At 34.3% G+C, this 26,138-nt stretch overlaps 6 protein-coding genes across 9 annotated transcripts in view; 4 read left to right on the top strand and 2 right to left on the bottom strand.

Annotated features, from left to right (window-relative positions):
• Positions 1–4,266, bottom strand: part of LOC115239934 — a 30,094-nt gene extending 25,828 nt beyond the window's left edge. Inside the window, exon 1 of the mRNA XM_029814805.1 lies at positions 4,145–4,266. Within this exon, the coding sequence (XP_029670665.1) occupies positions 4,145–4,216 (72 nt within the window). The 5' untranslated portion in view covers positions 4,217–4,266. The remainder of the gene's footprint in view (positions 1–4,144) is intronic.
• On the top strand, positions 2,278–3,936 carry LOC115239996. The gene is made up of 4 exons (XM_029814907.1): positions 2,278–2,929; positions 3,127–3,363; positions 3,424–3,509; positions 3,599–3,936. Exons 2-4 carry the CDS (start codon positions 3,159–3,161, stop codon positions 3,815–3,817), a joined length of 510 nt encoding a protein of 169 aa, XP_029670767.1. The 5' UTR covers positions 2,278–2,929; positions 3,127–3,158; the 3' UTR covers positions 3,818–3,936.
• Positions 4,267–6,957: 2,691 nt separating the features above from the next.
• LOC115239993 (protein lethal(3)malignant blood neoplasm 1) lies at positions 6,958–8,596 on the top strand. Of its 2 annotated transcripts, XM_029814905.1 has the most exons (6): positions 6,958–6,982; positions 7,035–7,182; positions 7,304–7,435; positions 7,519–7,725; positions 7,821–8,028; positions 8,333–8,596. In XM_029814905.1, the coding sequence occupies exons 1-6, from the start codon at positions 6,968–6,970 to the stop codon at positions 8,487–8,489; spliced, it is 867 nt and encodes a 288-aa protein (XP_029670765.1). In that variant the 5' UTR covers positions 6,958–6,967; the 3' UTR covers positions 8,490–8,596. The 2 variants fall into 2 exon arrangements, with proteins under 2 accessions (XP_029670765.1, XP_029670763.1); XM_029814903.1 differs by lacking the exon at positions 8,333–8,596 and having other exon boundaries at positions 7,821–8,288.
• A 2,483-nt stretch (positions 8,597–11,079) lies between these two features.
• On the top strand, positions 11,080–14,629 carry LOC115240000. Its single transcript, XM_029814911.1, has 2 exons — positions 11,080–11,407; positions 14,286–14,629. The coding sequence occupies exons 1-2, from the start codon at positions 11,080–11,082 to the stop codon at positions 14,627–14,629; spliced, it is 672 nt and encodes a 223-aa protein (XP_029670771.1).
• A 2,522-nt stretch (positions 14,630–17,151) lies between these two features.
• Positions 17,152–18,439, top strand: LOC115239963. Of its 2 annotated transcripts, XM_029814858.1 has the most exons (3): positions 17,152–17,400; positions 17,491–17,697; positions 17,852–18,439. In XM_029814858.1, the coding sequence occupies exons 1-3, from the start codon at positions 17,296–17,298 to the stop codon at positions 18,080–18,082; spliced, it is 543 nt and encodes a 180-aa protein (XP_029670718.1). In that variant the 5' UTR covers positions 17,152–17,295; the 3' UTR covers positions 18,083–18,439. The 2 variants fall into 2 exon arrangements, with proteins under 2 accessions (XP_029670718.1, XP_029670717.1); XM_029814857.1 differs by having other exon boundaries at positions 17,152–17,697.
• On the bottom strand, positions 17,743–26,138 carry LOC115239961. 2 transcript variants are annotated; one of them, XM_029814855.1, is made up of 5 exons: positions 25,659–26,138; positions 22,163–22,409; positions 21,651–21,839; positions 21,121–21,267; positions 17,743–20,674 (listed from the first exon to the last, which is right to left on the bottom strand). In XM_029814855.1, exons 2-5 carry the CDS (start codon positions 22,295–22,297, stop codon positions 20,156–20,158), a joined length of 990 nt encoding a protein of 329 aa, XP_029670715.1. In that variant the 5' UTR covers positions 22,298–22,409; positions 25,659–26,138; the 3' UTR covers positions 17,743–20,155. The 2 variants fall into 2 exon arrangements, with proteins under 2 accessions (XP_029670715.1, XP_029670716.1); XM_029814856.1 differs by having other exon boundaries at positions 25,798–26,138.

Raw genomic sequence — 26,138 nt, 5'->3', positions numbered from 1 at the left:
ACCTGAAGAACAAAAAAGGTAAAATATCTCTGCTGCGCTTCGTAGCACAGTATGTATTACCACGCAGTCTGCGTAGTAAGCGAATACGAGAACAACGCGTTTTATTGTGCGAATTGGAGGAAAGATTATTAAAATATTTCGACAATTGTAAAAATCGTCAAGAAGTCGTTTGATATACTGCATATTAGCAAAATGTCTGTTTAATTAATATAAGCAAATCGTAAAACGATAATATCTCGTTTTGGTAATGTTATTATAAATTAATAATAGTATAATATAGATGTATGTTAATCGTGGAAGTGATGTGAGTGAGAATCGTGCATCGTATTTAAGATTTACAAGATAATATATTTCAATATAAAGTAAGTTGTAAAATTATTATAGAATTATAATTGTTGAATTATGTGTTTGTTCGTATAAATAATTATTAAGAAAAAAATATGGTATTGTTATTTTCTTTAAGAAACTTGTACGTGTTTATATTTTTTATGAATTTGATAAAAATTTAATTAGAAATAAATTATCTTTTTTGAAAACTGCATGATATCCGTTATTTCAGAGTCAGCATAAATCCCTTCTGAATTCGATAACATGGTTTGGACAAAATTGTTCATTTACAATATTATTATCTGGCTGGTAACATCGTCAAAACTATTAATTCAGGCCGAAGAGAAGCTAAATAATACACAAATGGGTTTTAATGAAACACAAAGTTTAAAAATTCTCCCGGGAATCAAATTCTGGTTGACGAATAATAAAATCATCGTTCACGTGAAAATTCAAGACTTACTACCAGGTATCTGCTTTAATTTTTCTCGCGTCAGAAAAGTACCTAGAACGCATTTCTCTCTTTTAGAAACGGAAGTGCAGAGTCGGAAAAAACAGGAAAATCCTTTAGGGAAAATCGGATACATGATGATGATGGCGCCGTTTGTTATGCAGGTTTCTCATTTACTATCTTTTAATATTTTCTGTTAGAAAAATGGTAAAATCTGTGATGATGTAATATAATCTAATACTTCTTTTTTTATATAATATTTAAATTTATTTTTATCAGATAATATTGTGATTTTCATGAAAAACTTTTTACTTTATTAAAGGAAATTTATAGCTTATTTTAATATATATATATTATATTTTTTTTACAGGCATTATACTGCTGATACTTAAACTCAGCACTTTTCTAGCGAAATTTTATTCCGGCTGGCAAGCATCATCGCAACCAATTCACCTACACATTCACAATAGTTCTCCATATGTTCACCCACAAATGTATCATAATTGGGTACCGTCGAGTGGTCCCGAGAATCACTATTATTGAAAGAGATAAATCATACGTAAAGATATTTTGTTTCCGATTATAAAAATTTTATTAACAAGCCATAACAAAAAGAAGATTTTAACGAAAATCAATAGTACTCGATAGTATCTGCATCATTTATATAATTTATTAGATAATTCTTTTTTCATTTATTAACTTTTATTTGGATATTTTTATTAATACCTGATGAATCTATGGATTAATATTTATCACAGCTGTATTCTTCGGTATCCAGATTATTTTTTGCGAACATTTATCTGTACACATTTCATCGGAGAAATAAGTATGTGGATACACATCAATTTAACAAATCTTAGACTTTGCTGCTATAATACAGCAAATGATTCTTTCGCGTATTTCATATGTAAATGTAAGCACTACTTTTATGGATATACCAAAGGAATCTCGTTACTTATTAATATAAGACCGCAGAGGCAAATAATTAATATATGGATTTCCTTTTCTAGAAGAAATACGAGTAACATTTTCATATAACGCAATAAGCATTTGATTTTTAATAATTTATTGATAATTTATAGTATAATATAAAACTTTTTACATACATACACATGTATTTAAAATGCGCCACATGATAAGTCTTCAAAATCCGTCAATATCCTACGCACATGGCATGGCAAATTAAAAAATATAATCATCAAACAGTGATTTGATATAGAAAGTATTAATTTAGTTTGTAGAAAATCGTGAAAAATATTTATAATTTAGAACCAAATTTTTCTATACATATACCAAAACAAAGAATATTTATATATTTAAGAATTAAAACCGCATACCTCACATGTTACCAGTAAAGATATATTTATTGGTCACATATTTTGTAATAATATGTTCTCGATCTATTGTAATATATATTTAATAAAAATTATATATATTTGCTGTGAAAAATAAAGAAAAAGATTTATCAATACTCTATACGCACGTGTTGCATACAATAATTATAATTATTATAATTATATATAAAAATATACTTTTTAAAAATATGTTTCCTTAAGATTAACTAAAGATTGACACAAGAAAATTCTATAATTCTTAAATACAATAGAAAAATTTAGGATAATTATACGGTAAGATTTTTAGTAAAATCTTACCCATAGATTATTAAGAGCGATATATTTACCGGCGAGCGGTTATTGTAGCGAATCACTAACTAAGTATATCCACATTTCTTCTGATGTAAATAGCGTTCTCTAGTAAACGGGACCCAGTTTTCCCGGCCTAGTGGGGTACCTGAAGAACAAAAAAGGTAAAATATCTCTGCTGCGCTTCGTAGCACAGTATGTATTACCACGCAGTCTGCGTAGTAAGCGAATACGAGAACAACGCGTTTTATTGTGCGAATTGGAGGAAAAATTATTAAAATATTCCGACAATTGTAAAAATCGTCAAGAAGTCGTTTGATATACTGCATATTAGCAAAATGTCTGTTTAATTAATATAAGCAAATCGTAAAACGATAATATCTCGTTTTGGTAATGTTATTATAAATTAATAATAGTATAATATAGATGTATGTTAATCGTGGAAGTGATGTGAGTGAGAATCGTGCATCGTATTTAAGATTTACAAGATAATATATTTCAATATAAAGTAAGTTGTAAAATTATTATAGAATTATAATTGTTGAATTATGTGTTTGTTCGTATAAATAATTATTAAGAAAAAAATATGGTATTGTTATTTTCTTTAAGAAACTTGTACGTGTTTATATTTTTTATGAATTTGATAAAAATTTAATTAGAAATAAATTATCTTTTTTGAAAACTGCATGATATCCGTTATTTCAGAGTCAGCATAAATCCCTTCTGAATTCGATAACATGGTTTGGACAAAATTGTTCATTTACAATATTATTATCTGGCTGGTAACATCGTCAAAACTATTAATTCAGGCCGAAGAGAAGCTAAATAATACACAAATGGGTTTTAATGAAACACAAAGTTTAAAAATTCTCCCGGGAATCAAATTCTGGTTGACGAATAATAAAATCATCGTTCACGTGAAAATTCAAGACTTACTACCAGGTATCTGCTTTAATTTTTCTCGCGTCAGAAAAGTACCTAGAACGCATTTCTCTCTTTTAGAAACGGAAGTGCAGAGTCGGAAAAAACAGGAAAATCCTTTAGGGAAAATCGGATACATGATGATGATGGCGCCGTTTGTTATGCAGGTTTCTCATTTACTATCTTTTAATATTTTCTGTTAGAAAAATGGTAAAATCTGTGATGATGTAATATAATCTAATACTTCTTTTTTCAGATACTTTCCTTACCAAGCACTATAGCGTCTGTCAAAATGTCACTTTTAAAGAGTATCATGGTGGCGCAATTAGCAATCGCAATAATGATCTACAATTTGATCAAAAGCACGCAAAATTCGGAGGTAGTTGTGGTCCATCAGAAGCATCATTATCAAGGACATAATTATCACGGTCACAATTATCCCAAAGACGATGAAGACGAATGGTTCGGTAGATGAAGTATATAATTAATGTGCAATAATAAGAACAGAGTGCATATTCTCATAACGTAAGACTAACCAATTATGGCTTTCGCCTTTCCAAAGTGACACACTCAAACGTACGAAGGACATCTGTGATATAGAGATTGTAACGAAGGGAAATTATAATTAATTAATTATTATATTATTTATATATACATATTTGTATAATATATATAAATTATATATATTTAATGATATATTGATACATATTCTATTATTTATTTGTCTCCAAAATATTATTTGAAAGAAATATAAAGTGATATCTCGCTGTTTGTATGTTCACCGTTTTACCTCATATTAAGCGGACTGCTGTACGGCAAGTAAGAACGATATCAAGGTGTCGGCTGACCTACTTCGAGCCTCACATAACGGCATTTTGGTCCAGATTCTTGCAGATGTGCACACGTATCCATTCAAGTTTTCCCATTTCTCTCTCTCTGTAAATTCGACATCGAAATCGAAATTAGAATTCCGCCGAACTTCCCATCGAACGTGTCGTTGAAAATCTTTCTCAAAGAGAAACTGGACCACATCAGCTACGCCAAAAGATAATAAATCTAATATATTTAGAGATTCATGAATTTGACATTGCACAAAGTATTTTTAAAATGTATAATTAATAATTAATTTGTGAGTTAAAGTAAAGATTTGCCTGTAGAATATAATTCAATCTCAAATTCGTAAATATTATCTTATAATATTTATTAAATATTATCGAACTAACTTTTTTATAGTGACTATACACTACAAAAATTTTATAGATACTGTACACAAAAATTCATGAAAATAAAAACTTGAACTTTACAAGGTAAATCTTAATTTTAACTCATAAATTAATTATTAATTTTATATTTTAAAAGGCTAAGAATGTGCTTTGCCCAATGTCAAAAAAATTCATGTATCTCTAAATATATTAGATTTATTAACTTTTGACGTAGCTGATGCGTCTAGTTCCTCCTTAAACGCAACGGCAAACAAAACTCCGACACGCTAATAAGAGGAATAAACACGTTAATTACAGCGTATATCGAAAGTTCCGTCAACGGCGAATTGAATCTTCGAAACTTTGATATTCGCGAGGCGTAAACGTGCCAGAAACCCACCTTCCGCGAACAGTATCGTTAGTATGCCGCGATGATTGTCGCTCCTAAATCGACACCTTACCATACAAATCAGATCGGTATGCCGTTTTCTAAAGTACAAAATGCACGATGCACGAGGCATACTTATGCAGCAACTCAGAATTAAGCGTTTGCTTATCACGAAATGCTCGGATCGGGTAAACAACGCGTTACAATACTACGTGACAGTATTTGTATCCTTCGATTCTCCATCAATTCGATATTCCACGAACGAATTTCTCTTTTTTTTTCAACTTGTTCCAGACTGTCACGGAAAAGTCGAACAATGGGCGAATATATTAGACTAAATATTTCGAGACATTTCACTCAATACAAATCTTGAATTTTATGATTAAAGTCCTCCCCTCTTTTTCTCTTAATATTCATCAAATGTAGATTCTTAAATTTTAATAAGAATAAAAATTTCTCCTCGTTCCTTCACATATATACACACATCGACTTATTATTAGATATGATATTTGACACTTTCTACATGTCTGACTATATTTCCAGTTTTAATTGCGATGTTGGAGCTTCATCTCAGAACTTGTAGCTCATCGTGATTAAAAAGATATAACGGTGCCACTTTCGATGATTGTACGATTTCTAATCTTAGCGTCACACATATATATATATATCCCGTGAAACATATATTCAGAAACAAATTTTTGAAACATAATTTCCAAATCGGCTATTGACATTGACGTATATCATCTGTGTAAATGGCCCTGACCTTCATTCTATAACACTGTTCCATTTACGTATAGGCGTTCAAAAACGAGAGAAAGATTCTCTCCAATAATAAAATCTCCCAAATTTTATCATCGAATTGTCCACACATACATATATCAGATTTTCTTCGACATTTGTTTCAATCAGAGCCACTTAACTGTAACGAGGTTTTATGCACAATGCACAGCGTTTAAAATTGCAAAATTCTGCTGACATTATACCCAGCAAGGTGTCCCATTGGTTGACCTATGCGCATTGAACGTGTATTAATTTATTCTAATCTTGCATCGTCTGCACAGCATTCCTACAAGAATGGTATTCTTTCTTTAACAAGATACGGCTATTGATCTGACAACGCTAAATGTAAGAAAATAAAACAAAAGGTCATCCAATAAGTACGAGCTTATCGCGATGTAATTATCTTTTCACACTATGGTTGTTAATAGCCACTATAAAAAAATTGTATTTAATCTTCACAGCATTTGCAATCAACAGCAATTTTAATTAATTCCATGCATTAAATTAATTATATATATATATATATATATTACGTCACATATATATATACAATAGTTAATAAAATTTAAATAAATGAATTTATATATTTGGAAATCTCTTTAATCTTGTTTTATCGATAAATATTAATATTATAATCAATTTATCATAATATTAAATCCTGCAACTTTAAAGTAAAAGTCTTGATATTAATGGAAGTAAATAAAAAAATCACGTTAAATAAAATAACGGAAAATGATGAAATGGTACACCTTCTATAAAGATACGATGCGTTACGCATAATGACTTGTACAAAGAATCTAGATAAATATTAACAGCTTTTCTTGCGTATTTGCGTCACTCATAACTCTCTATAAGATTAGAACATCGTCGATAGTTCAATACTGTGTTATAAACAGCAATATAAAGTTTTATAATCCGGAGCGAATTGCCAACTGCAATGACGATACATACGATTTGCGACGATTTACGACTATTAATGATCCTCATGTAATTATTCAGCCAGGTACGCGAATCATGTGAAAGCATCTGTCCGCCGAGAAAAACGTCAAAGGCCTCCTGATTTTTCCATCTTGTTGACTCCTCTTGTCGAGTCTCCTCTTCTCCCACAATGCGCGTCATCGAATCGTTTCATAGATAATCCACGGAGGAGACGAGAATGTTTTTCTCGTTTATTACATCACCATTGCACACTCGAAGGATTCGCACGTTCCATCATTCAGTCACGCGAATTCGAAGCAGCAGGGATCTCCGCGGGATGTCGTCCTTCGTGGTGAGCATCCAAGACTGGAGAAGGAAAATGCACGTTTTCACGCCTAAAGCAGACGCGATTTTCATTGCAGAAGAAACGGTGCACCCTTCTGTGCTTGCTGTGTTACCTGATCACGCAACATCGCGTTCTTGCGGATGATAACAATCCTTATCAATTCTCCTTCAACATCGTCGATTTTCAGCATAGATACGAAGAGAAAGGTATATCGATCAAAAAGAAGTGTTAGAAAACAAAATTCTTATTATTTCAAAACAAATTTATTAAGCAATTCTTATCAAATAATGCGGTTAAGTGTGACATTTCTGTTTATTTTCCATCGAGATGCCGAGGGGCTTATTAACGGAGAATATGGCTTTATTACGGCCGATGGCGTTTACCATGAAACTGGATATGCCACGGATAAAAATGGCGATTTTATTATCACCAAGCAGAGAAACCGGAAGATAACGAGTTGTGAGTTTTAAAACTGTAAATCGAAAGTTTTCATGTGCCTTTCAGTTCTAAATTTCTGAACATCTTTGTCTACTCTTAATAAGTGAAGGATGCACAAGAAATATTCAAGGATAGACCGGAAGCGGCGAAGAAATTGGTAGAAGCTGTGATAAAGGCTTGCGGCGGCTGTAAGATCCCAACGGATGATCATCCGAAATCTGCAAAAACAGTCACGGAATCGCCGCTGCAGAAAGAAATGGACCCGATATTGAAGCAGATGATGAAGACATTGTCAGAAAATGTAAAACATGGTAAGATAAAAAACGAGGCAAGATTCTATTAATATCGAATAAAAATAACAAGAAACTTACGCACTTTAATTCTGCATTTTCCAAAAACATTTCAGACGAGGAGAAACAGCCAGCGAAAGACATCGTTAAAAGCATGATGCAAGCTGCGAAGAAGTTATTGTCCGAAGAAGATAAACCGAATAAAGTCATAAGTGATCGAATGCTGGAAAATATGGCGAACGATTTGTACTATCGATTCAATTACACAATAACGACGCACGGCCATCACGAGGACGGCTATCGAAGCGGAAGAAAAGACGGTAGATATCAGTCACGAGACGAAAACGGTATCGACACGCAGGTGAAGTATCTGTCGAATGAATTCGGGCATCAGCCCAACATCACATTTATCACGCAGCCGAATACAACCGACGATAAGCACGCTTTCAAAGGATACTTGTTTCGTTGGTATTGGCCGTAAACTTTATTTCACATACATATAATGTGGATTTTATATTCTAACGAAGAGATTTATATTATAAAATGTACTAACATTTTTTTAATTAATATCGAGCTACGTCTAAAAATTCTTAAATTTTTAGATTTTAAGCGGAAGAAAAGACGGTAGATATCAGTCACGAGACGAAAACGGTATCGACACGCAGGTGAAGTATCTGTCGAATGAATTCGGGCATCAGCCCAACATCACATTTATCACGCAGCCGAATACAACCGACGATAAGCACGCTTTCAAAGGATACTTGTTTCGTTGGTATTGGCCGTAAACTTTATTTCACATACATATAATGTGGATTTTATATTCTAACGAAGAGATTTATATTATAAAATGTACTAACATTTTTTTAATTAATATCGAGCTACGTCTAAAAACTCTTAAATTTTTAGATTTTAAAGGTGACCGTCTTTAGAGAGAAAAATAATATATTACACAATTATAATAACTAACAATAAGATAAAAAAAAATATATGATTCATTATAATATACAAATTATATATATAAATTAATAATTAAAATAAATAATTATTTTCTAATTATTTTCTGGACATGGCTCTTTATAACGTTAACTTGCATCTGTGCAAAAATGTTTGACTCGAATTAAGTTTTGTTATAAATTGAAAATAAATGAAACTATAATGAAATATTTTATTGAATTCAAGCAGTTTTTCACCTTGTTTGAAACTTTCGATACGTCTTGTAAAATAAATTATACGTAGGTGGCCCTTTCTTTAGTTTCTAACAGGTATTCTAACAGTAACAAAAACGGTGTGAAATCATAAAAATGTAACCAGACCGGTAAAAAAGCGGTCGAGGTAAAATATATCCATACAATATTTAGCCATACAAAGTAATAATAAATATATCATTTATACGAAAGAGACGAATATCTGCTACTTGCATCGACCAGGTGTTTCGGAGATTATTACTAGAATGACTTGAAATTCATTTTTGCGTGGTTAGCAAATTTAGCTATAGCGATTTAACTGTCACGTAAATAACACGAGAAATAACGGTTATGATAGTAAAATTTACGCGCTGGCATTTCTATTCTATCGAGATTATTCCTTGGTTTACACGATTGGTCCCTTTTTCTCAAAGTGCGTATACAGAGATAGTACATTTCTGAAAAAAAGAAAAATTTTAAAGCAAACATATAATAAATTGACAGGATTTTTACATATTACACGAGTCATATATTTCGTTTTATTATGTGACAGGTTTTATATACAATATCACGTACGCACGATTTATCATAAGCCATGATCGCGCGTTACAACGACCATTACATCTCGTAATCGAGGATTAAGGCGACGCGAGCAAAATACGTAAAGGGCGAATATAATCGTGCAGTGAAAGGTAAGGCAAAAGTTCTCAAAAGATTGATACATAATTCACGAAACGGCCAGCTACATGTTCCGCGGTTCGTGTTCACGGTTAATTAACGGCACAAAAGCCATTGAGAAACGTTGTGACAGTCGAGCTGTCAAACGCGCGCGCGTGACTACAAAGTTCTGAATTTCTAAAAAGCGGTACAACCATTTTCATGATAATCGAATTAATGCTGAATGATATTTCAATCTTTCCAATAAAAGATCGAAATAAATTTAAAAAAAACAACACATCTCAAGTACATTTCGTATTCGAGATAATCGAATGTGATAAATCAAGCGAAATAAACTCCATGAAAATATAATAGAAGTATAATAAATATCCACAGAAACGTTCGAAGATATATCGAATACATGTAACCTGCGATTCTTTTTTCGAAAGTAACGATTTCACTGCGATTTGATATTTCTTCGTCCTTAAAACGACGATAAAAGTAGTAGGAATTGGGTTGTATTAGCATGCGCCGCCGTTCAAGTGGAATTTCTGTCTTCGGTCCACGTACAGTGTGTCGAGTACATTTGCCAAGTCACTCGTAGACTACTTTACAAATCGTTGTCACGATTAGAGTTGCAACCGATTATTTAATCTTTAAAAAATTTATTACTAAAATAAATTTAAAAAATGCATCATAAATTTTCTAAAATATCGATTTGTCGATACTCGATGGTTATTAAGAGAAATGTCATATACATTTATCTTGATCATTCTCATCTTTGCATTAAAAATCAACAAAATAAAACGAATTTTCAAAAATGCAAACTAAAAAAAGTACGAATATTGAAGAGAAATGTGGAACATCGCCAAATAATTATGTCGAGAAATATTGAGAATGAAAGTTGCCGTGACTGCGTTGCCGCTGCGTAAATCATTTGCAAAGCTGTGTCGTATTAGCGACTTTTATAGCGGCGATATTTGACTCCATCGAATTCCTTTCCATTCACAACGCGGGCCCACGATAAGGCCCAGAGTCCCTCCAGGATGACGACTTACATTTCGTCGTGACGTCCACAAAAGTCCACCACGGTGGAGGGGTTGCCCGCTAGACTCACGCGAAACCAAACCCACTATTGGCGGAAGTTGGGATGGAAGGGACACCAGTCTCATATATGTTCGACCACGCACGCTCCATAACCACTTCGAGACTGTAATACGCGGTGGCCGTAAACTTTATTTCACATACATATAATGTGGATTTTATATTCTAACGAAGAGATTTATATTATAAAATGTACTAACATTTTTTTAATTAATATCGAGCTACGTCTAAAAATTCTTAAATTTTTAGATTTTAAAGGTGACCGTCTTTAGAGAGAAAAATAATATATTACACAATTATAATAACTAACAATAAGATAAAAAAAAATATATGATGAGAGGGTGACAGTCAGTCATCAGGAATTTTCGTGGTGATAACGGTGCGCCTCGATCTTGGTGAAAATCGAACAAATTCGGTGGAAAAAAAAATCATGAGAATAATCGCGTCGATCATTTTGATCCTCGGACTTGCTCTGTATGTTCACTGCGAGACGACGGAAGAAGACAACCAAGAGGAAGATGACGTCGGCATTCTCAATTGTATGTTCGCAAGCAGCACCGGAAGTTGCCTCAGGTCGAGACTGGCTCGTGACCTGGACCAAATCGAGTTGGAAGTTACCGGAAAGAAGAGTGAACCGCCGATGAGCACGGTGGTCGCACAGGCTGGCAATATCATCGCGGAGATCGTTGATGATCTTCAGGAGACGACCGGCGCCGAAGGAATTATCGAAGAGGACGATGCTCAGGACGATAATGTGGGTAAGGATCAGAAATCGAGCAACAAAATTATTACATTAATGAGTAACGAAATAATTTTATTTTTATCGACATACTAATTCCGTTATTTTTCTTCCAATATATTAATTATGTAAGCGTTTAGTTTCAAACTTTCTTATTTTTCTCATCATTGCTTCAATAATATACTGCCATTAATACTTGATATAACACATGTATAATATTACTATCTATTATTTTAAAATTATATAATTTCTTGTAAAACTTTCGTATGTGAATATAAAGCATTAATCGATGATTCGTTAAATAATTAAGTTATTGTAAATCGAAATCGGCAATTTTATGATTCAAATTTCTAATTGATGAACGCGGAAACGCGGAACGCGTGTCATCCGTGTATTCATCTTCTTACATACTTTCAGAGAAGCACCGTTGAACAAAGCTGGCTTTTGTTTGTCTCGTAGTCGTCTTCTTTATTGAGATATAACACAGGAAGTTAGTTCATCTAGGAGCACTAAAAATTACTGTGCCAATTTTCATCTCTATTATGTATTTTTTTTCTAGTTTCCCCTAAATGCCATTGTAATCGACTTGCCATACGACTTTAAGTAAAACGAGAGAAAGCGGATGTGAGAATTGAAATAATTTTAGTGTAAGCTTCATCTATATGATAATTAGCTTTTTCTGCAATTTCCATTTACAGTAAAGAATTTACTACCACAATTAATAGAATATTAATTAACACACCGTATAAAAATCCTATACAAACTATAATACAGTAATAAATGCTGCTAATTAAAAGTATCGTAAATCAAGTAATAAATAATGTCGAGCGGGATAAAAATACCATGCTATGGCAAACGATTCCGATAAGAAGAGAAATGCTCGATAATCGTAAATGAGATTTATGAATATGAACGACGTTCAACTGCATACCATATTTTATATCGCGCAACAAAGCAAATCGCTTTGACAAGGGAAGTGAGTTTTGCAGATCCCGAGACGCAGGTATCGCGACAGTAAAGGTGAACGAACCACGTCTCGTGTGTTTTGCATAACGTTAACGTCGACTGGGCGCGATCGCGTGCGTAAACGCAAAAATTAGAGCTGACGCTCCAGGGAGACAAGGTGAACCACAAGTTAACGCGTGATCGGGCCCACAAAGTCCCCCCGTCTGGGTCAACAGTGAGATGTTTAAACGTTTTGCACGCGACTGTGTTCGCTCCCTGATTTTGTAACGCAGTTTACTCTAATTTAATACTATACGACACTTAGGCAAATCGACGGTAACGGTACCGATCGCATTCGCTCATCACTGTCTTAGCTATTTTTTCCAGCAAAAGTCAACAAACGCAAATTTTACGAGAGAGAAAAACGAATATCGGTATGTGGGAAATTTATATTTACCGAACAGACGCAATGTCACTATTGTATTAAGATGGCTCTTTCTCTCTTTCGATCTCTCTCTTTATCTTTCTAACTAGATATTAATTACTTGTCTATCAAAAAAATCTCGATTAGACAAATGGACGATAACGGTACCGCAAACATTATCTTCGTTATCTTTTGGAGCGTACAAAAAATTGTACGGTACTTCCGAGTAAATTGTTGACGACAAATTGAGTAATTTGACGGGGACATTACGCTAATTCGCTGCGATTCGTATCGGTTTAACATTTTGCCGACGAGCGAAAATGGAACGGAGTATTGACAATTATTGACAATTATAATATTTCGCGAATTATCCTTTGGCTGTTGCATATAAAAAAGAGGAAGATATTTTTAATAGCGCGAAAAAAATCGGCCACGAAAGCGATCTGCGAGACTCTTTTCAAGAGTACCGGTTGCGGACAATTGTGTGGCCCGAAAGTCAGACGAAATCTACTACAGGTTAATGTTTGTGGGTCAACAGGCATGGAGACACTACATCCTCGTACATATATTCTTGCCAAATTGCTTCTCTTGTCGAGACTTAATTAAGGGATTAAGGGGTCTTTTCCTAATTTGACGCTCTGAAAATAAAGGCGATTTTTGGGAATTTTTTTAAAGAAAAGTATAAAACATATTAATTCCAAATTTTCCACGCTTATTAAGTAACATGTCAAGTATATCCTGAAATTTTTTCAAATAAAAGTATTTGTTTGTTTTGGAGTTATGGTAGTCCAACCAGAATGTCTAAAAAAAAATGGCGGACATAATTCCAGCCGTTATAGTCATCTGAAATAAAAAAACCAAAAAGATTCTTAATCTGTATGAGTGTGGTTATCGTGTGAACTAGAATTAAATCGATATTTGCAAAATTCAAATTTTGCGACTTACAAAACTAACCAATTTTTTGGTGGAAAATGAAATTTTTTTTTTGAGACGCTGCCATTTCTTTATTTTTCAATATTTTTTTTTTATTCTAGTTCACGCGATAGCCACACTCATACAGATTAAGAATTTTTTTGGTTTTTTTATTTCATATGACTACAACGGCTGGAATCATGTCCGCCATAAACAACACTTTTTTTTTTAGGCATCCTGGTTGGGCTACCATAACACCGAAACAAATAAATATTTTTATTCAAAAAAATTTCAGAATATACTTGAGATGTTACTTAATAAACGTGGAAAGTTTTGAATTAATATGTTTTATATTTTTCTTTAAAAAAATTCCCAAATATTGCCTTTTTTCAGAGCGTCAAACTAGGAAGACCCCTTAAGTCCACACTATAAATTCAAAATAAAGCAATCATTGTATAAGATTCCAAGATAACATATCTTAAAAAAATGTTACTCTTCATATTCGCTTTCAATTTGTTTCAATTATCTGCTCGCGTGTTCAACTACCTTTCTTACGCATAATCTTGCGTTGCATAAGATTTATATATTATAACAGAGCATGTATATAATTTTCTAGAAGAGGCACGCAAGAAGAAATTCGGCAAGAAGAAGAAAAAACATCTGCAAAAACTCCTGGCACTGGCTATGTTGATAAAAGCGAAGATCGGCCTGCTGCTACAGCTCATCAGCACGCACTTCCAACTCAAGTTCTTCGTCATCGCCGTCATCTCATTGATACTGAACGCCGCTAGGTTCTGGATAGAGATCAAAAAGAATCAACCCTCCAAGGTTATCTACTACGAACACGCACAACATCAGCATCACTACGATCATGACGATCACGAACATGGTTATTGGGGAAGATCGTCGAATGAAACACCTCAAGACCTCGCTTATCGTGGTTACGTGCCCACGGAATGACATCAGAATTACACGAATCTGACCGAAGAGACAAGAGATTTTGCGCTAGAAAGATCAAAGAAGAATTAAAAAATTACGCAAATCTCATTGTAAAACAATTACAGTCACAGTCTTTATTTTAGAGCTAGCGAATTTTCAGTCTGGAAATATTTGAGACACAATGCGCATCGCGCGATATTTATTTTTTGTATTCTATATATTTATTTATTTATTTAATTTATTGCATCGAAGCCAATGTTCTCCGACCGTTTTGAATTTATTTAATAACGAATGATAGCAGATTTATCTAAATTGTAATTATCACATATAAAAATAATATTCGATTCCTAATCGCCTTAGATTATACCAAAGTTGCTTACGAGTACCTGTTCTATTACGCTACGCAGAGATTTTTTAGGATCAGCTATTGTAATTAAAAGAACATACTATTACTCGTATCGTGACTTAGCAAACACTATTAAATCTAAGTTTAACATTTTTCTGTGTGTGAATATTTATCGTAAGATAATAATATTACAAAATATTATACAGCCTCTCAAAAAAGAGAATATTTCTTTATAAGACAATAATAATTTATAGTAGCAGAGCTAAATAATTTCTACAGAAGCGTGTGTATGTACTAAAATTTTTGATAATAAACTATACGAGTATACGATTTCTCTCCTGTCTTTTTAAAGTACGATTATAGGTGCTATGGCAACGAAGGAAAATGAAAAATTGTCACGTCACTATAAAGAGAAACTTTTGGCGGTTCCGATACACGAATCGCACGACCTTCTTCAGACGCACCGGTGGACCATCCTAAAATCTTTGTATTCCTCGTCATAGCACGGCGGGCAATGCGACTAGAATTCTTAAGGAGCAGTTATACTTTCAGGGTGTTCACCTTGCTACTGATCGATTCAATGATAGACAGACGAGATTTTTGCGGCGATTGCCTCGCATTGATGCACCACCCATCGGAAAATAAAATCTTTTGATAGAAACGTGTCTTTGAATTTGTAGAAAACAATATTATATACAAGTACAAGATATATAAAATTAAAAGTAAAAAATGCGCATGTAAATTTAATTATTAAAAGAAATCACAAAAAGAGAGAGAAGAAATTACATATACATGTATATAGATGATTTACTGACTATCGTAAATTTAATTATTAAAAGTTAATTATTAAAAGCAATCACAGAAAGAGAGAGAAGAAATTACATATACATGTAAGTAGATGATTTACTGACTATCGTAAATTTAATTATTAAAAGTTAATTATTAAAAGGAATCATAGAAAGAGAGAGAAGAAATTATACATGTAAGTAGATGATTTATGACTATCTTATTTATAATAAATTCACAATATTGACAACGTTTGAATCTTCAGACTCAAGACACTGTATATCTTTTCTATATGAATTTTTTTATGTACTATAATGTGGATTGATGAAAATACACGTGTGATAATATGTTTCTTTTATATAAAAATCCTGTAATCACCGAAAAGCTATCGAACTATTCGTTGTCTCCATTGTCAATAGCCAAAAGCAGGTGCGATTTCGTAATCGTTGGATACAAATCACCGTGGAAACCATTAAGTATTCACATCCCGAAGAAATGCCACTCGCGACGCGACCTTAACAGAGATAAGGCCCGGCCGGGACTGCCCTCGAATTTCGACGGCCGAATTCGCCCGACACCCCGTCTTCGAAGCTTCAATTGGAACAAAGCCAATAACGGAATGGGATCAATGTGTCGCGTTTCGGATAAAATAAATAACTACGGTATAAAGAATAAATTCATGAAGTGCGCGAGATTAAAGAGTTACGAGAAAATTTGAAGCGTTTCGGTGTCTTTCAGCATATTTATTCTCAACGCATGTAATTTATATATGGCCTTCGAACCACGTGTCTTTTTGGAGTCCTCATAGACAATTCAACGTATTTGATTCCTTTCGAAAATAAAATACTTTTTCAGCAGAAGGACTCGTCTGACTGCTTAATGTTTCGATAAATTATCAATTGTCGTTATTTGATGCATCGCAGATAATATTTTTTCATGGGCAGAAATTATTTCTCTTATTTGAGACAATTTTCATAAATACAAAAATGTAACAAGATATTATGCATGATAATTCATCATAAAAATATTCTTGTGCACAGTTTCTCTAACTTCCATGCATCGTTGTTCAGTTAATTTGATAACAGATTAAAAATAAACAATTTAAAAGTCAATAAATTAAAAAAAATCGTGTGTTATATATGTATTTATGCAAACAGAATTACGCAATGCAAGAAAGTATTCATTGTGCATATCTTCAAGAATAAAATAAATGAAAATTGCCAAATGAGCACATCAAGCCGTAAGCAGCAAGCATTTGCATCGAGCCTTCGAGGTTGATGTGGACGTCTGACGATGGTCATTGGCAGACAAAACGTGATAAACTTACTGATTTCAATTTACCGAGAATCTGCCATTCATACAATATTCAAGATCCTTACAGCAGTTCGCTATATAATACCCTTCTGCAGATCACATCATCAGTCTTCTCAAGATCCTCAAACAGAGCTCCAATAAAACGTCACATTCGCCGAGGAACTAACCGCAGTGACCAAGAAACCATCGTTACTCGAAGAAATAACATACAAAGACACGTATTTCATACCTCGTTAAAATTATGATGCGAGAGAAGCTCCTCGCCGTGCTGTTTCTCAGTTTTATTGCGATAGTTCTGAGTTTGCCTCAGCAATCAAAATCGAAGAGACCCACTACAGTGTTTAAGGTTTTTAAATATCGATTTCTGCGTTATTCCATATCGCAATTCTTCGAGATTGCAGATAGAAAAATCAAATTTTTCAATAAAATTTTCCAGCAACCGGCAACTGGTGGCTTGCTGCTTCCCGATAACGCTACGCTCATCCGCGACAACATCGTCGACACGTTTTCCTGCGAGAATAGAGTTTATGGATACTACGCCGACGTGGAGAACGAATGTCAAGTGTTCCACGTGTGTCTACCGCAAACTAGGAACTCAATTAGATGGAGTTTTATTTGCCCCGCCGAGACAGTTTTCAATCAAGTAAACTAATATTTGCTTTTTACAATAGTTTTCTCATGTATTTTCAGAACATGCTGATGTTAAACAATGGCTATTTATTTGCTGACCTGTTTTGTTCAAAATTACAAAGGTATATTAATAATATTGTACAATATTCCTTACTTTTGATTTACAGGCGACATTTGTATGCACACGGACAGAAAGTTCGATACCATGCGAGGAATCGGAGAAATATTACGTTTTGAACGAGGAGATTGGCAAGGAAGTGGAAGAGGAAGAGGAGGCAGATCAGGAACGAGGAAAGGAAAACACCACAAAGACTTCTGAATTGGAAACGGTGTCAAAAAAATCATTTTCGAAAAATTCTAGATTGTTAGATCGAGAAAGGTTGTTCCGGCATAATTAAAAATACACCTTTTCTCCGCTCATTTGAAAGGAATTGTTCTATAAAATATCGTAATTACGGCTAGCCAATATCTCAGCTTAAGAATAAAATTTTAGCTTACACCGATTAAGATTGACTAAATGCTCATTTAATCATTAAGATAATCGCTTATAGATCGCTTATCATCTTTGTAAGAGCGCTCATAATAGCAAATACATAAGGCTAAAGTTTAAATTATTGTCGATATAAAATATAACATAATGACGCGTGTGTAAAATAAAATTTCTGTACAGAGCCAGTCGAATACGAGTAAAATAAGTCGTATTTCTCGTAATTATGTGCAAAAAAATTAAACGCTTATATCTGTAATTATTAATCGAATAAACTGAAAGATGCAAAAAAGATAATAGCTTTTTTTTATCTTTGCAAAAACAAGAATAACGACGGAACACTTTAATAATAATTATTGTCAAAAAAAGTTTGTTTACAGTGACGCAAAAAGATATTTTTTATTGCTAATAGTATATAAGTACAGGCCAACAAATATAATCATCTAATACTGATATCTAGAATACAAGACCATGATTATACAAGAAAAAGCGTTACACGAATGTCCCAAGCCTAAAGTGCACAAGAATCGTGACGCGATAGCCTCGCAAACGTAATAAAAAAAGAATCAGAAAAAACCTACTAATTGAAATAAAGCAATATATACACGGCGATAAGAAAGTGTTATTGACAACACTATGCATTTGCATTGATATGTGTCGATATTGGTCTCTTGTGAACTTAATATAAAACAATTAAAAAATATAAAAACGCATTAAATAATAACAGAAAATTTTCTGTTACTATTCTATATAGCTTTTGCGCTAATATTAAAATGTAGTTTCGGAATATTGAACTTAAACTAGAAACACACATGCACACGTAAAACGGCTAAGAAGTAAATCCAAAATCATCGTCCGATTCGTCGATCATCATCGCAAAATTTTCGTGAAATCGCACAAGTCGCGACGTTTGAAACATCATCCACAACTCCCGCGCGTTCCATCTTTTTCTATTCGATATCTTTGGATATCTAGCTATCATCTCAGATAAGCGAAGCCTATCTAGCTTTTCGCAATGCCGATAAAATAATAAAATAAGCAACAATTGTACAAGAACACTCATATCCACATAACAACACTCTAACGATAAATATTTCTTCCTTCTTGTATTGGAATTGCCGATTCGTAATGTGCATATAAATACAATTTAAAAAATTAAATAAACAAATATAAATCCAAAACGTTTGCGTCATTAAACCATATTAAAAAAGATGTATAAGTTAAGACATGATTTTTTACGATGTAGCGAATCATCTCTTTTCGAAGAAATTAAAATATATTAAACAGAACGTGTTACGCTCGAGATATTAGTAAAAAATGTTGCACTTAATATATACAATTATTTACTTAATATAATAATTCTAATTGTATCTACGAATATTTACATATAAACTTATTAAAAAACTTTTCTACATTTGTATTAAAAATATATAATTACTAAATACATATTCTCTTCAATAAACCTATTTCCAAGCAATAAAAAATATATATTAAATCTTCTTTTCATTATGTATATGTGTATGTGTGTGTATGTGCGTCGAATTAACTCTTTCATTGTAAAAAAATATATTGTTTTATGTAAATTTTTTAAACAACAGTATATAAATGTTTATAAAAACTATACAAAGTATCTATAAAAAAAATAATTAGTAGCTTAATATAACTGCATTCTCCTGTGATGTGATAAAAGAAATGGTGATATTTATTTGGAAATCTAATGATGTATTTTCTACCCTGTATATGTGTGTGTGTGTGTGTGTGTGTTGTCTTTCTCAAAAAATATTCTTCGGATTATAAAATAATTATCTATTCTATATCGTGTTAGAATTAAACCGAATTCTTTGAAGACGATTTCGATCCCACAGATTTATATTGAACTCTTTTTTTACTCTTTTACGTAGATCAAAGATTCCCCAAATTTTTCTGACTAAAAATTCATACCTATTCATATTTTAGTCTATTAAATAACGAAAGACTTTTCAAACTACGCCTCGGAATCCATCGTGAGATCCGCTTCGATCTCTTCGGGACTTCTCAGGTCGATCGCGAATCTCTTTCTAGCGATGTTGTTCCCGGTAACCTCGGCCAGTTTCTCCTGAGCCTTCACGGTTTTGGAGTACATTTCAAAGGCTGTTGCGAGAGCGTACGTCAATTGCCTTGCATAATACTTGGACTCGCAAACAAAACCGTGACACTCAAACGGCGAGATCCTTCTGAAGTTCTCCGTCTCGCGAACGACTATCATAGAGAAGACCCTAGTGTAAACGAGATCTTGCACCCCATAGGAGATCGTCTCGATAGGATACATCCTGGAATTGGCATCCTGCTTTCTCTTATCTATCGGCAGCAAGGTAACTCCTTCCTGAGAGACCACCAGTTTGATAAGAGGAAGCATTGTGTTGGTCGGCAAGGCCTTTGCAGCAGAAACCATATTATCGACGGGCCTTCTCGTATGCTTGATGCCCCAGAGGCCTCTTGCATCGTGGGACCCCAAATATTTCACCTGAAAACGGTCCGCCTAAAGTCTCAGACATTTAACGGACTTCTTAAGAACCTTTGGTCCTTGAAGACCAAATGCCCTTTTAATATTTTCTTCTAACAAAATTTAATATCTTCTTCTAACACAATTAGCCTTCAGTAATGAAAACACTAATCATAGACATTTCGCGAAAGAAAATAGTTGCAAAGATTTTAAACAATTAATTGATAAAAATGTTCTGTAAAGATTTTTCTTTTTTCTATGATTTTTTAAATATTATTTTTATTTTAAACAAAATAAAAAAAATATATATTTTACAAGAATGTTTATATCGCTCAATTTATATATCACAGTATGATTAAATCTCAACAGGTCTCGACTATCCGTATTTTACTGAAGCAGATATAGAACGCAAATATTAGCGCAAGACTTTCACAAAAGATTTAAGGCCCCCTGCTTGAGAACTATACCTGAAACACTTGCGGCAGATCGGTGGATCCTTCGAAAACATTATTGTCGATGGACAAACGCGATAACTTTGACACAAAATCTTTCTTCTTATCATCGAAGGATACCGGATTCTTCTCCTTCTTCATTTCTTCCAGAGACTGGTCCCTCTGTTGCAAATTGATATCTTTTAATATGCAATTCAGGAATAATTTAAAATCGATTACAAAATAATACACAAAAACGATCTCTACTTATTTAGTAATTTAACAGAAATTCCTAATGGATAAAAAAAACTTCGATTAATACAAGAATGTTATTAATCGATATAAATGGCGAAGAAATGAAACATAGAATGATAAGATTACGAGATAATTCGAACATTCTAATAATTTTGATAATTACAAGATAATGCTTGGCATTCTTGGCATACATTTTAATTAACAACTACATTAATAAAAATGGTAGATCAATCTTGTCGCAGCTTTTATGATTCTGAAGCACATTTTTTTACCTGCGCTCTCTCCGTGAAAAAACCTTAAGCACTACTCACAGGAATGTTATCGCGTCGGCAGTGTTTCGTCGTTGATATAGGCTTGAGATGATACTCCACCACGTTCGGTATGTTCGGCGTGTCGGGCACGACTGAGCCGGCGGCGGTTGAAGCGCGTTCACGACCCTCGCTTCCGGCTCTGGTCGGAGGCGCTGAAGTCGTTGATCCACCACCACCGACTTCCGACGTCTAATGGCATTTTATCAAGCTGTATAGACATCAATCTATTCTCGTATCTTCACAACACGCATCTTAAAGTCCGAATTTTATGCACTTTGTCATCATTTTACGAGAATCTTTAGTTGTTTTCGTGTTCAAATATATATGTATTACATTAGCAATTTTTAACTATTTCAAAGATATAATTAGGTTTTATAAGACTCTTTAGTCTTGTTCTTTGTTAATATTACTATTAGAAATATTAATTGTATATTAAAAGTTGTGATCATAAACAATTTGTATGAAATTAAATGTGCAAAACTACAATTCTTTGAGCAAACAAAAATACCAACCTTAGATGAAGGACGGATTCGTTGCCCATCGTTACGAATTGTATTATTATCGACCGTTTGTTCGTTGCTAACAATGTGCATCATTCTCAGAACGTTATCGGACCTTCTCGCGAAACCAAAGTCCTCGTTTTCCATGACGATCGGTTAAATTGGCTTCGTGGTTAACGCGAAATTTATCGCTTCCTCCGTTTCTCCTTTTGTCTTTTCTCTTCCTCCTTTCTTACATTGGACAGGAATAACGGACTATCTGCAAATAATGTTCATCGATCCAAAATGCATTATTTCCACTCGCTGTTCAAAGCTCTTACGATCGTTGAACAGTAAATACAAAACAAGACATCTGTAATTCTTATGATGATCTACTTCCTCCTGCGTGTTTCTCGAAATGCGACCTCCATACGCGAGTAAACCGCGAGTTTCGATGAATGACTTTGCGAGTCTATGACAGACGTGGGAGATTCACCCCCTGTCACATTGTAATAATTGCTATTTAAAGATGCGCCCGGGCGCAAAATTAAAAATGGACTCAACGTCTGAATTTCAACCGGAAAACAGCTGTCGAGCAGCACGTGTTGCACCTTGCATCGGCCTGTTTCTACCAAGCTTTTTTCTTCCTTTCTTCCACTTCACCGAACCGTATATTTGTGCTATTTATAGGGCAATCGTTCGAACAGAAAACTTTTATTTACTTTGTTATCGATCCGATAAAAAATTATTAAGAATGTAATTACATTCGTTTTTCTAATTATACTTATTACAGCTTTCAATAATAATTATTTATACTCTTTTTCTTCCTTGAATTTTTAATCCCGTATTCTTTGACACATTCATATATTTTTACATATTTAATATATTAATTTATATATTATTAATAGATATGATATATTAATTTATACGATCGTAAATTTCATATTTATTAAATCACAAATAAGTAAGAGTAAGTATGAAAGAATTATACGACAGACAGACGTTCACTGTTTTAACTTTCGCTGTTCTCTGTAAACGCGCAACGACAATGACAGGTTTTTGTTCACGTCTGTGATTACATCTCGACAGCGGATGCGCGGGACACAATTGTATCGGCGATTTTAAAGTTTACCAAAGGGAGGGGGGACTTTTCAGAGCCGACAGGAAATGACTCAGGTGACCGATAGTCAGGTGAGGAAGGATTCATTAATGTATTCCGTTCGTTACACAGGTGTGGCGTGTTTCGGTTGTTCGGCTTTGTGTTTACGAGGCATCCGCGTATACGAACATTATTTTGGAAGTAATGCAATAAAAGTCTTGATGTAAATACGCAAAAATGGAGACTCGAAACTAATAAATGGCACGAACAATATAACACAACCGTGAACGCACAAACAAGTCATATATTACATAATAAAATTCAATAAATATTATAAAATCTTATTCCTTTTTTTGTAAAACGTAATTTTATAGCTGGCAAAAAATATAAATGTATGCTAAAAAAATATTTTACTGCACAAGAATTGTTATTCAGATGTACCTCAAATTTTACAGATTGTGAAAGATCTTGAAAAAAGAGTACTTCTAACTCAGAAAGAAAATGTGTACGAAAGCGAAATGGAACACCCCGTACGTAGCCGCGTCTGTACACCTGTCGTCGAATTACACCCGCGTACAATAGCAAAACTGAATACGAACTACTACTTAACGGGTGTCTGCGAAAAATTAAAAAAAAGTCTTCCTAAAAAATATTCGTTTTACACAAGAATCACATCGATGCGAGGGAATTGAGATTGCATAAAACTGACATTTACACGTTAACGTTACGATCGTGCATAGCATCAAGAAATTGAAAGACATCGATAATCGATCAGCACGTCGCGGCCTGTGCATGTGCATAATGTGAGAAGCAAGAGAGAAGGTTCGGGATATGCCCGATAACGGTAGCGTTAGCAGATGAAATAGAATCGCTGCTCGTTATTACGGTTTCTCCTAGATTTCCGTTATATCCGACGTTATATCTCGCAGAATCCCGACTTTTACGTAATAAAAAGAATTGCAATGAAACACAAGAAAAGATTTTGATGCAACGAGTAATCTCGTTACCTATATAATATCGCACGCTGCACGATGGCGAAGCGCATTCCTCGTCAATATCGGCGCGATGCTTTTCGCGATCGTCGAAAAAAAAATCGTCAACGCCGAAAAAATTTACGGACGTTATTCGCGGCCTACGATTATATCTGACAACGCGAAATCAGCTAATTCCCTCTTTTCATTTGCAGCTCGTGGAAGGGTGGAAACCGGAAGCGAGCGCCGCTGGATGTCTGACCGGAAGTTATTATGGTCGTGTCACGAAGGAGCTCCAACGATGCGTGCCACGCATCCGTCCTCACGGAATTCGAACGGAATTCAGCGGATTGTGAACTCGTTGGGGGAAAATCTAACAGTCGTGTAGCGTGTAGCGATTAAATCGCTACTCGTTTCAACACAAATTCCTAAAAAAAATCACATGTTCCCGTATATCTTTTATATATATCAAGATCGTTGATAAAACAAGACATACGAAAAAATATAGTGTCTGATAAAAATTATCTGACGTCCTTCTATTTGCATACGCGTATGCTGATACTTCATTCATTACTCGCACGAAACTTAACGTGATAAACAAGTCAAGTAAAATGAGATGTTCGTTTAAGCAGAGTCATCAATTCCACTTGTTTCTCTTCATGAGTTTTTTATAATTAAAATTCTTTTGATTCAAAGCGTAAAGAAGTCAGAGAATAATAAAGAGTAGCGTTTTAAAAATTAAACTTTAAAAACAAAATATTATCAACGAGCTATAAGCTAATAAATATAAACTACATTTATAACGAGAATTTTGACCAAAAATTAAAAAAAACTTTCAATTTTTTCAAATCAAATATTATTTTAAGTTATTTTACATTATTATATATGTGCGTTATTATTTCTTTTCAAACAATAATAGGTCGCCATGATTTTATCTGCATGCTTTATCATATCTCTCGATTGCCCAGTCAACCTTTGATAAAAAACGACGATTGTGACACGTCAAGTGTCACAAATTTACGATCGAAGATCATTGTTGAATACATGACGAGAAAACATACGCAATTAGTCGTCGCGAAGCGACTCGTTCGGCGACGCAGGGATGCGTGCGATTGCACAAGCACAGGAGACCGGGAGGCCATCAGCAGACGAAACTATCGGGCGAAGAATTTACGACAGCCATGCCGAGGCGGCACCATCGATCGTTAATTTAAACAATAGCCGCATACTAATTACGACGACCGCCGCCGGGCTCGCGGCGATGGAAATCAGTTGCAACAAATCGCAACGAAACACAACGGACACTTTATCGGAGGAATCGCGATCCGCTCGAAACGAAATGGATGGATCGATTTATAGCGATCGCGATGAATCGATCTGCGATCAATTATGATTCACGAGCGATCGGATCCGCATATAAATATATCGCAGGTGGCGAATTGTACCTTCGGCTATTTACCTTCACTTTCCTGCGGCGGTTGACATGATCGAAACGCGTACGCACATACACACATAGTAACACACGCACACGTTCTAAATCGAGGTGGATTCTATGGCGTGCACTCCGTTCAGGTGCGATCGTTCGATCTCGATCTTACCGTTCGACGCACCTGCGGCGAGCGACGACGACGGTGGCTGAAAAATCCCTCGCTTCCGGAAACATCATCGTCGCTTCGACGGTGCAGCCGCGTACGACGAGGCTCGCAGCGATTCTGCCCGATCTCTATACGCGAATCCGAGACTGAAATATATGTATCTAGCAGAGAAACGATTGACAGGCACCTGCGGTATGCACTGTCGCGTACGTGCGACTGAAAATGTGGGACAGCGCGTTCGCCGCGCCGTTCGTTCGTTCGTCCGGAGTCGCGCTACTGATAAAACGGAACGAGCTTCGATAGAGGTGTATACACACACATACACACACACACACATACATACA

The sequence above is a fragment of the Formica exsecta genome, unplaced genomic scaffold, assembly GCF_003651465.1.
Source record: "Formica exsecta isolate Colony F162 unplaced genomic scaffold, ASM365146v1 scaffold4, whole genome shotgun sequence".
Taxonomy (NCBI): Eukaryota; Metazoa; Arthropoda; class Insecta; order Hymenoptera; family Formicidae; genus Formica; species Formica exsecta.
Note: the sequence above shows the minus strand (reverse complement) of the source record. Positions and strands in the feature narration are given on the sequence as shown.